Source organism: Corythoichthys intestinalis, chromosome 15, assembly GCF_030265065.1.
Source record: "Corythoichthys intestinalis isolate RoL2023-P3 chromosome 15, ASM3026506v1, whole genome shotgun sequence".
Taxonomy (NCBI): domain Eukaryota; kingdom Metazoa; phylum Chordata; class Actinopteri; order Syngnathiformes; family Syngnathidae; genus Corythoichthys; species Corythoichthys intestinalis.
Window position 1 is genome coordinate 12437185 of NC_080409.1, and position 17379 is coordinate 12454563.

The 17379-nt window shown below is 40.8% G+C and overlaps 1 protein-coding gene across 3 annotated transcripts in view; it reads right to left on the minus strand.

Moving 5' to 3' along the window:
• ktn1 (kinectin 1) overlaps positions 1–15281 on the minus strand; it is a 57661-nt gene extending 42380 nt beyond the window's left edge. For 2 of the 3 annotated variants that reach the window (XM_057858929.1, XM_057858928.1), the window contains exons 1-9: positions 15032–15280; positions 6633–7300; positions 5393–5563; positions 5179–5298; positions 4973–5103; positions 4778–4882; positions 4339–4470; positions 1957–2063; positions 1718–1862 (exon numbers count right to left, since the gene is read on the minus strand). In XM_057858929.1, the coding sequence (XP_057714912.1) occupies positions 1718–1862; positions 1957–2063; positions 4339–4470; positions 4778–4882; positions 4973–5103; positions 5179–5298; positions 5393–5563; positions 6633–7299 (1578 nt within the window). In that variant the 5' untranslated portion in view covers position 7300; positions 15032–15280. Of the gene's footprint in view, positions 1–1717; positions 1863–1956; positions 2064–4338; positions 4471–4777; positions 4883–4972; positions 5104–5178; positions 5299–5392; positions 5564–6632; positions 7301–15031 lie in introns of all 3 variants that reach the window. The other variant, XM_057858927.1, reaches the window with a different exon arrangement.
• Between the last annotated feature and the right edge of the window lie 2098 nt (positions 15282–17379).

Here is a 17379-nt window from a genome sequence, read left to right on the forward strand (position 1 = left end):
GACTCAAGTTTGAAATAAGACTTCTTGAACACCAAATTAATTTTTATACAGAAAATATTTACAGTACATCCGAAACAAATTATTATATCAATATATTTGAGATAAAAAGCATGTTATTTTGCCTCATTCAAATCTTAATATCTGAACATTTAAATATGTAAACTAAAGTGCAATCACATTCATAAATGAATGGCTTCTGGTTTTTGAAATGCAAATAAACCAATCATTTGTGATAAAACAACAAAATTGCAATAAATACATTAACCATCAAAGTGAAGTCTAACTGTAACTGTAGTATTGAAACAAATCTGAATAAGGAAAAGCATTGCAATAATATATGCAAACTGGTTAAACTTGAGAGTAGCAGAGATCTGTCATGACAGAACATCGCTTCAATGATATCTGGTACCATCTAGCGCCGTGAATGGGTATTACGTCTAGACCGCAACTATAAGACAACCCCCTCTTTTTCAGTCTTATTTCAATGCAAAAAACACCGTCTTATATTCGGGCCAATACGGTAATTAGTCTTAGTCATATTTTAGTCATCTCAAAATGTGTCTTCCTCTAGTTTTTGTTGACGAAAACTCAAGACTAATTTTGTCTAGTATTAGTCGACGTTTATTAAAAATGTTTTTGTCTGTAAAATTACCACAAAAAAAAAAAAAATACTCACAAAATAAATAAAAGTTTCCAACCATTTCAAATGAACATTGACGAGCACATACGGTAGCGTCCATAAGGACAACGCCAACTTGGTGATTGTAAACACTCAGCAGGAAAGCAGTACATTATTTTCAATTATTTATAGCCACCTGGACGCCACAAACTGTGAAAATAAGTTGTCCAAGATTCGAGGACGCTTAGCTTGGCATTAGCCTAATGCTAAAGCAAACGCTATGAGTTACATTTAGTGTGTGATGATCACTCAAAAAAGACTTTTCAAGGCTAAAGCAAAATTGCATATTAAACAAACCTGATCATGCGTGCAAGCCTTCATGGAGACGACACACTGGTGAGTCGGGGGGAGGGAGTGCAGCACGTGACGAGTGACACAACCAGACACTGCTACATACAGGAGAACTACACATGAAATGTTCCACATTGTGAAGATAAGACGGAAATGCTCATTTCAGTCTTCTTTTCGTCTCGTTAGACGAAAACTGGAATTCGTCTCGTTATGTTTTAGTCTCCCAAAATAAATTTTTGGTTCATGATGGTCATTACCATGAAAAAGTGTTCGTTGACGAAAATTTTTCGTTATAGTCATCCTTGACAAAAACGCTGATTAAAAATTTTGAATTTATCCAGACAAAAACATTTGAGTATTCGTAAACCTACTAGATTAAGACTAATAAGTATTTTCTTCCAAAAGGCCAAGGCAAAAATGAAAAGCGCAGCCAAAAATAACACTGCTCTGATGTCTCTGACGTTGTATGAACCAAGATCTAGCCATGGCAAAAGTAACACAAGCTTTGAGTGCAATTAATAAAACACAAGGCTAATCTGACTCAAACAGGAAGTCGGTGTGAGTGAAGCCAAGTGTCCAAAGGCAACATAAATTTCCCTAAACACGGCCCGGTTCTCACACTCCACCCATGTACTTCCACAACAACCACCTCCCATTTTCTTGTAAATACTGCCACACCCAACCTGAGGAACTTTGCGCTTCTCCAAAAATGGGCAAGGGTAAAGAAGTGAATCTGGTTAATCGTACCTCCAGCTGAGACACGTTTTGCTTGTAGCTGACCTCCAGGGACTTCCTTTGGTGCTCCTCCTGCTGCAGCTTGGCATTGTTGTCCGCTAATTCTATCATTAGCGCCGCGTAATCGGAACGCAGTTTGTTCATTTCGGCGGTATTCCTGCCGAGCAACGCAAACAAGCGTGTGTGTACAAACCATATAGAAAGAGTAGGTCAAATCTTGGTGAGGTTATTATTGAACAGCTGAAGCTCACTTGGTCTCCATTTGGGTTGTGGTTGAGCTGACAGCATCTCGCAGGATGCCATTCTCCTGTTGCAGTCGATTGATCTGACTCTCGAGCTGCTCTCTAACCTGCTGGAACTGCAGAGAATGACACAAATAAAGTAAAGAAAAGTACAAAATGTAAAATGCGCAAAATGTAGGCGCACAAATTTTTCATCGCATCACCTTTAACATCACACTTTTAATCACTCTCCATAACTTTTATATAATACATCCCTTCATTCATCTTCCTCATGAGGGTCGCAGTGGTGCTGCAGCGTATCACAGCTAACTGCAGGTGGATGGTGCCCTGAACTGATTGCCAGCCAGTCACAGGGCACATATAGACACACAACCATTCAGGCACACACTCACACCTACAGACAATTTGGAGAGTTCAATCAGCAGGAACCCCGAGAAAACATGCAAACTTCACACAGGAAGGCCAAAGTGCTAAATACTGTTCCACCGTGCCGCCTTCATAATGTCAATTTTTTTTTAACACTAGAAGTCCCAGAGAATTCTGGAGCATGGGCATTTGTATTGGGAAAGGCCAAATGGACCTCTGCTGCCATTCTCGTTTAAACAAGAATACTGTAACTTAGAAAAATGCTTGTCTGTATTAAATGCTTCATTGACAGAGTCCACTCAGCCTCTTACACCTCCCTCCTGCTAAGCAGTGCGACCAAACCATTTTGTTTGTCACCAACTGCGTTTAGCACTTAAAGTTAATGATGATTGACAGGTTTGTACCTTTTATCTGGCAATAATAGCGCTACGATCAAAGAGAATTCATTCATTGTGTAAGTGAGAGGCCGTTTTCGGCAGCGTGAGTGAATTTTTGGCGCTGTACGTGCACGAAGCAGGAAAACGAGCGTTGAAAAAAAATTCGCACGTCCTTGCGATGAGAGTATTGCGCATGACGATGTTCAAACGTTATATCGTCAGGCCTCATGTGTTCCCTAATTTTGTATGTCTGAAATTTAATTCTACGTTGCTTTGATGTCCTGTAAACACCTGTGAAAGGAACTACTACAGTCTCATATGCAATCGCCATACACGTGTGTCGAGTGCATGCAGCACACTGAACACACACACAAGCACAAATGTATGCAAGCACGCGGCGATACATCGCATCCGGGAAAATTACCGTATTTTTTGGACTATAAGTCGCGTTTTTTTTTTCTTCATATTTTGGCTGGGGGTGCGACTTATACTCAGGAGCGACTTATGTGAGAAATTATTAACACATTATGATATCATTGCACATGTTACTTGGTGTTTTGGAGTGACACTGATGGTTTGGTAAACTTGTTAGAATGTTCTTTATGCTATAGGTATCTGAATAACTTAATAGCTATAGCCACGTTCGCGTCCTGCCTTTGGCAATGTGTGTTCAATTGTATTATTGACTTTTTTTTTTAATTGACTTTTTTTTTTTTTAATATTGAAATGCATGGTTTTAGTTTGTGGCGCTTTCACGCCCACGTGGGGGCGCACTCGCACTTGTTTACGTGAAGAGCGCTCACACGCCAGAAGAAGACTGACAGCTACGTAGCTCTGAGTGAGTGGGTGAGTTAGCGAGAGAGAAACATATGCGAACCTACGTTTATGCTTTCAAAATATCTCTACAGAGCCAACGCCTGTGTGTATCTTCTCTGTTGTTGTTGTGTGTTTTCCACCCATGATCGGACAGAGCCAGTTGTGTGGGTGCTTGAACGATGTGCTAATGCTAGCGAACGCATGCTAACCTTTTATGTCATTGCTGTAAAACAACCTAATTATCATTTATTTATGTTGATGCGAACCTGTTTGGTATCGAGAACCAAATTGATTCAGCAAATTATACGGACGTCCAGCATCGTCATTTGGGAGTTTGCTGTATAGCCAGGACCGAGCCGTAGCGTCGGACAGTATATTCGCATTTCGTTGTTCATGCACTGTACACTCTACATTTATTCAACATGTTGTTCTCTATTGTATTTTTATATTAAATTGCCTTTCAAGATGACATATCTGTTCTATGTGTTGGATTTTATCCCCCAGAAATGCGACTTATACTCCTGTGCGACTTGTATGTTTTTTTCTCTTCGTTGGGCATTTTATGGCTGGTGCGACTTATACTCAGGTGCGACTTGTAGTCCGAAAAATATGGTACCGCCCTAATTTTTTTACATACCGTGCGATAAGTTGACTTATTGCATATTGCGACAGGCTTATAGGAAATTAAAACGGTTTGTTACTTTAAATAACTCGTGTCCTACTATCTCAGTAAATCATAAGGGTGGAAACTTCTGGGTTATGTATCGTAAGACTACAGTGGTAAGAGGATGAATTGGAAATTATAAAGAGTCACTTAAATGTGTGACACTACCTTGATCTGTAACTCCTGGTAACTTCCTTGTGCTTTGGCCTGCATTCCTGCTAGTTCTTTCTCCATTGTTGAACACTGCTCTCGCAACATGGCTTCCACCCGTCCCGTTTTCTGCTTTGAAACCTGGAGCTCCTGAAGCACAGTGGCAAGAATGCAAATATTTAAAAAGTCAAATCAAAAAAAGGCAGCACTAGACAGGTCCCGGTTACCGGTTTCGAAGTACAGTGATCCCTCGTTTTCCGCGGTAAATGGGGACCGGCCCATGACTGACTAATAAAAATTTCGTCTTAAGGGCTGCCAAAAACAACAATGCTCTGCAGCCAAGCAGGCAAACTGCAACTACGCTAAGCTTAACTAAGTTTCTTTTCAATAATATGTTTCAGAGGTCTTGTTCAGGGATAAGAAATATCCTTGTTATGCGATTTGAGGAGGATGTTACCTGGCTCAGTTGTTTGACTTTTTCTTTGGCGATAGAAGCCTCCTCTTGAAGAGTGGTTAGGAGACGTCCTTGTTCCTGAGCAGCCGGATCAGATTTAGCCACAGACTAGTAGAGGACAGCATGAACAAGAACAATTTGTTAAGTTTTCCCTTGCGTTTTCATACTTTAACATCCAGCACTTGTTTATTTTCTCACTTTGTGCCAGGCGTTCACGGCGTTTGGGTTCTTTTCTCGGAGGACGGCAATCAAGCTGGCAGCCTCGGCTTCGGACAGGCTGATGGATGATAGACCTGCAAGGAGTTCCTTGAGCTTCACTCCCTTGTTCTCTGGAAATGCATCACATAAAACCACACGTTATAGGCAGCGCACAGATTCGCGTGAGTAGCTTTTCTTGCACTGACCTTTGTCTGTCTCATTCTTAGCTTTCTTTCCTTTAGAAGGTACATCGTTATTGAGGGCCGTCTGGTGGTTGGTAGAACCTGCTGAGTCAGTCAGAACGTGGGACTCCTCAACTGGATTGGCTGGAGGGTGTTGGGCGGGGAATTCATGACAGAATTTAGAAGTTTGAGCGCCTAACAAGGACAGAATTTTACAGAGGACGCGTATTAGCAATACCAGGTTCATTCTTCTGTTTCTTGCCGCCCCGCTTCCCACTGGGAGCTGCATTGGTGAGAACTTTGGTTTCAGCAATCTGAGGAGCTTCCTTCTTTTCAGCAATCTGAGGTGGTTCCTTCTTTACTGGTGGCTGCTCTACTTTAATGAGCTCAGGCTGATGCTGGTCATTCACTGCAAAAGAGACATAAGTTCTTGATGACATTTTAGCTGCGTTCAGACCGCAGGCATATCCAATTCCAATCGGATCCCTCCTCATATCTGATTTTTAGGGCTGACTGTTCATACTATTTTTAGACTGTGTCCAAATCGGATCTGGGCCTGTTCGGACTGGGTCACATTATTGAATCATCCGACATGTTGCCGTGACAAATCCAGCGTAGACTGACGTCGCGGACAGTCAAAACCCATCTGACATGTTGAGACTGAGAAAAATCTTGTCCATATCCGATATGAAACTACCTCCCGTATGTGGTTTAAACAGCTTCGATTTCACTTCGAGTTGATATCGGGTCACTTGGGTTGGAAATCAGTAGGATTGAATGGAAGTTTTTGTGCTTTTGAAATGAAGGGCGAATAGGGCCGTTGGAAATCAATAGGGAATTTGGCCATTACAAATGAATGGTTATGTTTTTGGCAAAAACGGAACTGGGGATGTCCCCGATTCGAACACGTGCTCGGAAATCTGCCCGATTGTGCCATTTTCCCAGAGGATAAAGGGCTAAAAAGTAACCATCCAGAAATACAATGCTAAAAGAAACAAAAAAATATATGCTTTAGACTCCGCAACACTCCCGGAAAAAGCGGAAAGGAAGTACTGTAAACACGACAGTGCTGTAACATGTTTGGGACTTTAGTTTTAAAAAATTAATAAATAAATAAATAAAAACTTTTTTTTTTTTCGGTATCTGATCAGGACTCTGTATCGGCAGATTCACAAAATCAGGTAACTCTGACTCTTGACTCGGATGCAAAAATATGCAATCAGGACATCCGTAAACTGAATAGAACTTTTGTGAGCCATAGCGTCATGAAATTTGGGGTGTCAAGCTATAAAGCCCGCGTTGCATGAGAATTCCAGTCGTATCTGTGTATGAACGGTGTTGTTGGGCCCAATGGTTTTGACCAGGGAGAAACTCCATTAAGAAAAAAAAGAATATTGTAGGTGGTAGCTTTTGCGTAACATGCAAAGATACCATCAAAGAACCTCCGTGTGTTTGAAAAAGATTTCGTGGCAACATACCGGCCTCTAACTTTTGCTTCTTCTTCTCCTTCTTCTTGGAAGCCTGTGGGGGCGTCTGACCCATAGTGGCCGCCTGGGTAACTCGAACCCGGATCTCCAGCTGCGGGGACGGTGGTCTGGGCTGTTTGCTGGAAACAACAGGTAGCTCTCCTTTGTGTCCCGCAGGCTTGGAACCGTTGACCTCCGGCTCCCCAGGTGGAGATGTTGGCGTGGCTGCTGCCTTTGCAGCTTTTTTCTCCTTTTTCTTTCGCTCCCTCAAACTAGTAGAAGCCTCCGAAGATGTTGCTGGAACTGGCACCGTTGAGGACGGTGCAGTTGGGGCAGGAGGTGCAGTAGTCACCTGCACTGGTTCCTCAACCAACTTTGGGGTGGAACTGTGGGCACCGTCAACCACTTCCACGTCTCCCTGGTCCTCTTCAGACTCCCCTCCACCGCCTCCTCCAGCAACTGCGCTCGCGTTCTCCTTCTTCTTACTCTTCTTCTTTTCGTTCTTCTTGCGAGCATCCGGCTTCAACGGCGGCAGCTTGAGGTCACGTTTCTGCCGGGCCAGCACCTCGTCATAGGATGTTTCCTTTGTAAAAAGCATGAAGAAGACGAAGAGGAGGGCAACCACTAGTAATGGGATCAGGATGAGCAGGTACTGAGAGTCATAGATATCCACCGCCATTCTGCACAAAAAAAGGAAAACGGCATTAGAAAAATAAAATGAATCAAGACAAACTTAAAGGGCTCCGCCGACAGAAAGACTTAGTTCTACGTAGTTCTTAAAAGATAAACGTTATTATGAGTTAAAATAATTCTTGATGTTTCGTTAAACTACGAGGTCGCCATTGCTGTTGACGTCGCAGGGTGGTGACGTCACATGGTTACGCTGGTGGGCTTCCAGAGAATGACTAGCGACATAAACATGTCATCTGTTCAACCCTCTTAATTTGAACCCGAGAGGAACATTATTGAAAATGACAGCACTGTCGATATTTCACAAAACAAGCAGCAAAAGCAAAATGAAAAGGAAAGTCTGGATGAGACGTGACAAGAGTAGGAAAAAAAACTGTTCTGCCAAAATGTGCTCCACCGGCGAAACGTGCTACAAGAGGCGAATTTGAAACTCAAAGTACTACCATGCGCTTTAAGCTTGTTTTGTCTAGATCAGGGGTTTTCAACCCAGTCCTCAAGGCACACTGTGGGTCCTGGTTTTTGTTCCAGCCGATCCAGCAGAGACAGTTGAACCAATGAGGCTTCTGCTAAAACAAGCCACACCTGACTGCAATCAACTGATTGCACTTGTAAAACACCAGATTGGGGAAAAAGTGTTGTCATCTTGTTTGGTAAGAATGAAATCCTGCACCCACAGTGTGCCTTAGTGGAATAGGTTGGGAACCCCTGGTCTAGATGCATACAGACAGAACATATTAAAGATGTCTTAAGAAAATACTCAAGCATAGTCATTTCAAATATGCTACGTGGAGAATGGAGGGATTCCATGTATATTTCCCTGCACTTGCTCTATAAAAGTAACATTTACTGACCACCACAATGTTTTTTATTCATTTCTTTTAATGTTTCTGAATGCTTAATAGTTGCACTTTTGAACCAATTCATTATTTTTTCAAGCTTTTTATCAGAGTTTGTTCTACATGATGAAATGTCTGAGTGCGTGCTCGTCCGAGACTGGTGATTCCATACTTTTTGCTAGGGGTTGTATGACTTCATCTGCTAATGTGAAAAGCTTGTAATGTAAGCAAATCTCATTAAGACAACGTAAACAATGGATTCAATTTAAGTTAATTGAAATCAAGTTTAATTTTCTGCAACACTAAGGAGGACAAAATAGTGTGTTGCAATACCATTTAACAACCAAGATTTGTGGTAGTAATAAAATACAAGAGTCAATGTCACAGACTGGGCCTCTTTACTGATTTAGATTAAGCAGATTACCCTTGATAATACATGTAAGAATAACTCCTGATAACACATCTTAAAGTAGGTAAGGTACAGTATGGAAGGCATTGTCGGCTTTTTAAATGTTGATATGTTAAATGAACGTATCACAAACAGAGTTATCTATTGCATTATGGAAACAAGTCAGAAATGGTAATAAAACCAATGCAGTGAGAAAATGAGGCATCTGTGTTGTACTAAATTGGTTCACGCGGACAGCAAACCTGGCAATTGATAGGTGCTCCCTTTTTTAGAGCAAATTAATAAAGCAATGAGGAAGTACAGGTCCTTCTAAAAAAATTAGCATATTTTGATAAAGTTCATTATTTTCTGTAAAGTACTGATAAACATTAGACTTTTACATACAGTATAAGTTAAAGTTACCGTAATTTCCCGAATATAAGACACACCCGTGTATAATGCGCACCCCAAATTTACTTGTAAAATGTAGGGAAAATTATTGTACTCGTTTATAACGCGCACCCTAATTTTAGCACCAATAAATAGAAGAATACAAGAAAACAGAGCTCGTGTACAGATACAGAAATGTTTTCATTCATTTCAGAGAGCTCATCGCTGTCGACACGACGGTAACAATAGGAAATATTGTTATTTGGGTTTGAGTTTCCCGAGGGACAGATATAGTTGACAGACACAGGAAGTCTGTGTTGTTACGGTCCGAGTTGTGGAGCTACAATAAACGTTGACTCAAATGAGTTAAGTACTAAATTCTGTGCTTTATGAAGAGTGAAAAAAGCAGAATTTAACACAGACGAAATCATTCGGCCAATCACAGTCAAGTATTACCGGAACAGGATGGTGACGTCACGTACCGTGATGGTCGGCAAGGGATCGCCGCATACGTTTCTTCAACACAACTTGGCCGTGTCAATAACAAAAAAAAAAATTTACAGTTTATATACAGATATAATATATATATATTTCTGTCTCCATCCACGTACCCGTTTATAATGCGCACCATGATTTTACAAGTTGATTTTGGGGAAAAAAAGTGTGCGTTATATACGGGAAATTACGGTACTCCACCTGTTACTTGCACTGGTAATAGAGGAGAAACGGCATCTGCAGGCTAGGGTTGTGACCATACCTCTACATATGAATTTAATTTGTTCAAGGACCTGTTTTTTTTAAGTCGAAAGGTCATATTTTGAGCGGGAGTTTCCCATAAGAATACTTACATGCACACCAAGCTCATATTTTCTATCCCTCTTAATTTCAGTGGTAAGAGGCACATTTTTCCTTTTTACACCGCCTGCACTGACCATCTTGGGTCCCACGTCGATTTCTTTCACAAGAAAATCCGTCGTGCGTCCTTCTTGCGGCAAAACAATGAATAATAAGTCAAATTTTACATTGCATTTCGAAACGGTGATATATCCCAAGACTTTGCAGCCCAATAGGTTATTGATAATCTCCCGCCAAGAATCGATAAAATGTAGCACTGAAACAAATACTCGAGTAACTCGAGTTTAAAAATTGATCAGAGTAATTTTATTCGGCTCGAGGAATCGTTTAATTTTGCCAGCTCTAAGCATCACGTTTTGCCCGGACTACTTTTAATGCGGGACAATGCGCTGACGTCACGTCTGTAGAGGAAGCAATACCTGATTGCAGCCGACAGCCGCTACAAACTGCCAACGTTTCTTCAAACTACACCTGCATGATGCTACGGTGGTAGCAAGTAGCGTCTGATGAGCCTCATAGATATCACACGTATATGGAACTAGATGCAACATGACAGACTCAGTGGTGTTAGCAGATGTATATAGAAATAGATGCGAAATGACAGACTTGCCGGCGTTAGTTAACAGCTGCCATCTTAAAGCAGTACATTTCTTAGCGCTAATAAGATTAACGTTACTGTGCCATGCTAAGGTAACGTTAGCCCTGCGGCGGGCTAGGTTTCTATTAATTACGACTACGGTCGATGCGTGGCTAATGTGTTTTAAATACAGGGTTTATTTAATCTCTAAAAACACAGCACTTTAGAATGATGAGGGTGTAAAATAAAAACAAAGCTTACTGTCAGTTTTAGCTCAGTAGTCATTGCTGAATATAACACCTAGTAGCACTTGTGCCCAGTGTTGTCAGTAACGCGTTAGTTGGTAACGTGTTACTGTAATCTTATTACTTTTTTCAGTAACGAGTAATCTAACGCATTCATTTTTCTACACCAGTAATCTGATTAAAGTTAGTTTCCTTAGTGTCTCTGCGTTACTATTTTTTCATCGCCTCATAACGTTTGTAAAATGAAGATTATTGTAGTCCTGTAAGAGCATTTTGAATAGAAAATGCTAAAATAAAAGGTTCCCGGTACGTGTTTCCATGACAACCTCTTAGCTATTTCCTGTTTTGGTCTCGTGTCACATGTATTGTGGGACTGAAGGCGTGGGCCAGGCGGGTGAACATTGGAGTCGAGTGTTAAAACGTTGCGAGGGAATGTTGATCTGTGGATATCCATGAATGAAGGTGAGTATTTTTCCTTCATTCTGGAGGGTATCAGCAAAACGTTGGACTTCCTACATGCGCGGCCGCTTCGTAGCTTTACCGTAGCAACGACGGGCAGTCATCGCTCCAAGTTGGCAAGCTTTGTTTACATCATATGCGTGTTGCACATTTATGCCGTGAGGTGATGTGTTCGTTTAGCATCTGTGGGATGTGTTGTAAGTCCGATTGAGTGTAAAGTGCTTAGTTGCCGCCACGTTTTGTGGCCAAATTGACCGCGTGTGTGTTGAGAGGACTACTTCCGGGTTGTGGACCGCGCGTATGCGTGTCCACCACCTTTGCAATTTTGTGCAGTCAATTTGCATTGTTTTACATTGGCACTGATATGCTGTTAACCATAAGCCGAAATTCAGAAGTTTTGACATTAGGCTTCATCTTAAGAGTTAGCGGGGTTTAATTGGTCGGTGGAGTTGATTTCAACAAATTCCAAGCAGTTTGTCAGATATTTCTTAGTTTCAAGGCTCCGGAGTGGCTAAACTAGTGCGAAATTCTGATATTCCCCTTTAAATTCAATCATCGGAAAGTCAATTACATGTGATGACATTTTTCTGTTGTGATTCTTATGTTGAGGCGGCAAAGGGAGAAAAATGGGTGAAAAGTAACTGACAGATTACTTTTAAAGTAACTTAGTTACTTTGATAATGAAGTAATCAGTAAAGTAACTAGATTACTTTTTTGAGGCGTAATTAGTAATTAAATTACTTTTTCAAGTAATCTGTGACAACACTGCTTGTGCCTAATGTGCTCCAATAGAGCAGGTATCATACATTTATTTTAAACACTGCGCAACTCAAAATCCTATCAGGACTTACAATTTAGACTAATTTAAAACTTAACTAGAACTTAAAAATAGCTTGACACAAATGGAAATTCAATTGAAACACCTGGGAAAAACAAGCTTTTAAGTGATATGTGTTATCAAGCGTAATGACATTTTAGGTAAGGATTTTTTTTTTTTTAATTAGATCTAGTTTTTTGAGTGAAAGCTGTGAATTTGTTTTTTTTCTAGTCACATCTGAGATGCAATTGTTGGCTGTTTTCAACAATGTACATCGAAAATAAAAAAATCGATTGTCTGCAAATGGTTCAATATTAGGTGATTTTTTTTTTCATGTATATTTATAATTGCTATTTACCTTAAAAAAATGTTTTATCCGATTACTCGATTAATCGATAGAATTTTCAGTCGAATACTCGATTACTAAAGTATTCGATAGCTACAGCCCTAATATATTTGTTTTACATTGTTCTGTTTTTTTAAAGGAACTAATAGCTTGCTACCAAAACCTTCCATTACAATAGTGTTGAATAAAAAAAAAAATCAGTCAGGAAGCTACAGCTAGTACAGAATGATGCTGTCAAAAGTCCTAACAAAGATACACTGGCTTCCAGTGAGTCAAAAGACTATACAATACTATTGCTTGTCTACAAAACACTTAATGGCCTTGGACTAACATACATGCTTGATTTGTTTGGCCCCTATGAAGCCTCTAGGCCCCTAGGGCCATCTGGAACCTGTCTGCTGTATGTTCCAAGAACAAGAACCAAGCAGGATGAGGCAGATTTAGTTACAATGCTCCTCACCGCTGGAACAAGTTACCTGAAGGTCTGAAGTGTGCTCAAACTGCTAACTCTTAAATCTTTAGCATGTTCTGTCTCTTTGCATCTAAACAAAACAAGCTGAAAGCGCACGGTAGTACTTTGTCAAATTCGCCTCTTGGAGGTCGTTTTGCCGGTGTAGCACATTTTGACAGAACAGTTTTTTTCCCCCCTACTCTCGTCACGTCTCATCCTGTCTTTCCTGTTCATTTTGCTTTTGCTGCTCGTTTTGTGAACTACCGACAGTGCTGTCATGCTCATTAATGTTCTTCTCGGGTTCAAATTCAAAGGGTTGAACAGATTACATGATTTTTGTCACTGTAGTTATACTCTGGAATAGGGGTGTGACAAAATATTGAAATGGTGATATATCGTGATATTTTGTTATCCCAAAAGGTTATCGATATGATAGTGCAAGAATCGAGATATCATTTTAAAAAGGTGACAATGTCTTTTTAAAAAAAAAAAAAAAAAGGAACCAACAAGTTGCTACCAAAATCTTCCACCATAATAGTGTCTCAGTTAACACTAAGGCTGCCTTGACGGTGCTCGACACCCAATCCATTTAGACTGGGAACGTTCGTTCATTCGAAACCAGAGCATTCACAGCCATTCTGTCAGATTTTATAGGGCATTTATTGGTCACTTGCTGTTCATTTTAGGGCCTATTCATTTGGGTGATTCCCAGGCCTGTAACACAAAATAAACAGGAAGTGACCCATAAAATAGCCCAAAATCAACAGGAAGTAACTAAAAAAATCAATAGGTAAATGACCTTAACTGGCCCAAAATTACCTCATTGCCTGGCATTGGCTGCTATTGACGGCCATAGACGTTCAATCCATTTGAAGTGGGAGGGTGGCAGCGAATAAACGAATGTTCATTCGCTGCCGCCCTCCCACTTCAAATGGATTGGATGTCTACTAGTGATAAACTCATTCCAATTCACAGCAGAAGCTTGTTTTTCTGTTTATTAGTTGTTTTTAGAATATCCTAGAATGATTTCCTGACCAATGCATCGATAATCGTTGTATCGCCATATCGTCAGATCATCGTTATCGTGAGCTTTGTATCGCAAACCGTTTCTATCGTGAGGTACCAAGGTTCCCACTCCAACTCTGGAGGCCCTGCAGCGCAACTATGTGACGTCACTGCCCTGCGACGTCAAGAACAACAACAACGGCGACCTACTAGTTATACTAATTTTACAAATTGTATACAAATTAAAACATCAAGATGGGTTTATATGAAATTATTTTAACTCATGATAACGTTTATCTTTTAAGAACGAGAAGTCTTTCTGTCCGTGGATCCCTTTTAGTCTCAGGTCATCATTGCAAATTTGAAGTTGAAGATTTTTTTTATTTTTTTAATGTCTTTCAGAAACTATGTGCTTGCTTTAAAAAATATTAGCCTCAAGTATCGCCTTACAAAATCCGTTTTGGATATCGCAATCCAATCGGCTGGAATTTTTTTTTTTTTTGTATCTGTATTAGCATCTGCATTTGAAAATAAAATATCGGTCGACCTCTATAAATGTTTTTTTGTTGTTGTTGTTCAAATTTAGTGAAAATAAAGCTTAATAAATACAAACGGCACCTTATATATTTTTTTTCTTTACAAATGACCCAGCTGTTTCCACACGCTCGCATGTAACTACGCGTCATCTATTTCAGAAAATGACGCCTGACATGTCAGCCGGAAACCGCTAATAATGGTGTCCGTGTGAGCAACACGACCTTAAAAGTGATCAGGCAAGTGAATCGCAGCTGTTCCCAACAGGCAGGCAAGCTCAGACTAGGGCTACTTAAGTTCTTGATACGACCTGATGCAATCGCGTGAGGCAACTTCTGAAAAGCACAGTTTAATCAAGTGCGCCTTGAAATCAAAGTAGCCCTGACGTCAGGCAAAAACTTGGCGATCGCATCATTCCAATATTATGGTTCGCACTTTCTAAAGCTCTCGCGACAGGAGTTAAAGCCCAGCGCACCACGGCGAAGGAAGCTAACGTGCTAGCAACACGCACCTAGCCGGCTAACTCATTATTGGGGCAAAGCAAAAATATATATACAGCTATCAAAAGTGAGCGAAATATCCATGACAAAGACGAGGTGTTCCTCGCGAAAATTCTAAAGGCGTGGACGTCATATTTGCCCCAGCCGGTGAGCCGGTTTCTGCCTCCCACTCTCCTGAAATCTCTGACCCGGTGCGTTGCTCCCTTCTGCCGCTTCAATCCTAAGGGCCGTTCCCAGGCCTAACGTTGCCACAACCCTTCCACGCGGCTCGCCGTCAAGTAAACAAACACTCCAGCAAACAAAGTCGCCAAAACTTACCTGTTGTTTGAATCGACTGTTCCCTTTGTAATGAAACGGAGTTCTCGGTGGACTCAAGTAAGACTCGTCCTGACTTCCCAGGGCTGCCTGCCTGGATTCAGTTACACTTAGCACACGACTGTCTTCCGTTCATTGGGCGGGTCAATCTCTTTTAGGGGAAGCGTATTTTACAGTACGAGAAGTAGCGGACCGGGCGGCGATATGGCCCAACACGACTGGGCCAACACACCTCTTGCTGACAGTCGTGCGAACGTCAAAATCAAAGAGGACTGGAGTGATCATTATGATGTAACAACAGCTTCGGAATGACGCGTACGTCAAAGTACGTCTGTCATAGTGCATTTAAATGAGGGCGAACGAGGAACTTCACTTGAGCACAAATATGAAGTAGTATTTTACTTTTACTTCCCTATATTTTACAGCAAGCATCTGCACTTTTTCCTCCACTGGTTTTCAAATTGTCGCCTGCATTACGCGTTTTGTTTTTTGTTTTCTCATTGTGAATTGATAGCTTTGTTTTCATGCCTCCTTCGCAATGGATAAGTTCCGTGGATCTATACTGAAAATGACCACTAGAGGCAGCAACACAAATACTAGCAAGATTAGGCAGGTGAACAAGATATTGACAAATAAAAACCTCCTCACTCTTGTACAGTAGGTGGCGGTATGTACCTAGTGGTTGCTTGCAATCCGCCATATAGCCAAATTTCGGCATTTTTGACCTTGTCAAACTTTAATTTCAATTTTATTTGTTGTTTTTTTTCCCCCATTCCGCACAGTTTAAAAAAAACTGAGCAATCAATGAATTTTCAGTTTTTTTCTTTGAATATTTACTCTGATTGCTGTATGTATGTAAATATATATAATGTAAATAAATATAGATGTATAGTATATACGTAGATTTCATTTTTGCATCGGGAGAAAATACTTTGACTTTTTGCTTGTAAAGTAAATTATAAAGCAATTACTTTTATACGTTTACTTGATTTTTTTCTTAAATACTTGTACTTTTACTTAGGTAATTCTTTGTACCTGTATCTACTTTTACTTGAGAAAAAAAAAAAAAAAGAGTACTTCATCCACCACTGTTCAAGGGTGTACGTCCGCCACTGTTTATGGTTATCTTGACACTTATAAATAAAGGTTCGGTCCCGTACATTAAAGGGGAAGTTCAGAATTTTTTTACGTTAGGCTTAATATCTGAGGTAGCAGGGGTTTAATTAGTCGGTGGAGTTGGTTTCAACAAATTCCGTGCATTTTGTTAGTTACAGTGCCAGTTTCTCCTCCGCCTCCTTTCATTGCTTACTTAAAGCATTACCTGGGGGCTTGGACCTTTTCAAATTAAGTCTTTAATCTTGTATTGAACGCAACAGAAGTGAGAGATTCATTTTACAGTAGAACTAGCTGGTAACAGAGTGAGATGGTGTGCAAAACCGTCCCCTTGATGCGTTAGAAAATGATCTGGAAGCATAGCATGAGAATTTTCTCCAATGCCCAGGGCCGGCCCAGCAAGGAAGAGTCTATCCGTGTCCATGTAAACATCTACGACTTACGCGTGCCAACTTTTTTCAGCGTAATGCTTTCAGATAAACTGTATATATACAGTGGGGAGAACAAGTATTTGATATACTGCCGATACACTGCTGGTTTTCCCACTTGCAAAGCATGTAGAGGTCTGTAATTTTTATCATAAGTTCTCTTCAACTGTGAGGGACGGAATCTAATACAAAAAAAACAGAAAATCACGTATGATTTTTAAATAATAAATTTGCATTTAATTGCATGAAATAAGTATTTGATACATCACAAAATCGAACTTAATATTTGGTACAGAAACCTTTGTTTGCTATTACAGATACAAAACGTTTCCTGTAGTCCTTGACAAGGTTTGCACACACTGCAGCAGGGATTTTGGCCCACTCCTCCATGCAGATCTTCTCCAGAGCCTTCAGGTTTGGGGCTGCTGCCGGGCAACATGGACTTTCAGCTCCCTCTGTAGATTTTCTATCGGGTTCAGATCTGGTGACTGGCTAGGCCACTCCAGGACCTTAAAATGCTTCTTACGGAGCCACTCTTTAGTTGCCTTGGCTGTGTGCTTTGGGTCGTTGTCATGCCGGAAGACCGAGCCACGACCCATCTTCAGGGCTCTCACTGAAGGAAGGAGGTTGTCAGCCAAGATCTGGCGATACATAGCCCCATCCATTCTCCCCTCAATACGGTGCAGTCGTCCTGTACCCTTGGCAGAGAAGCAGCCCCAAAAAAATGATGTTTCCTCCTCCATGTTTCACGGTTGGGATGGTGTTCTTGGGGTTGTACTCATCCTTCTTTTTCCACCAAACACGACGAGC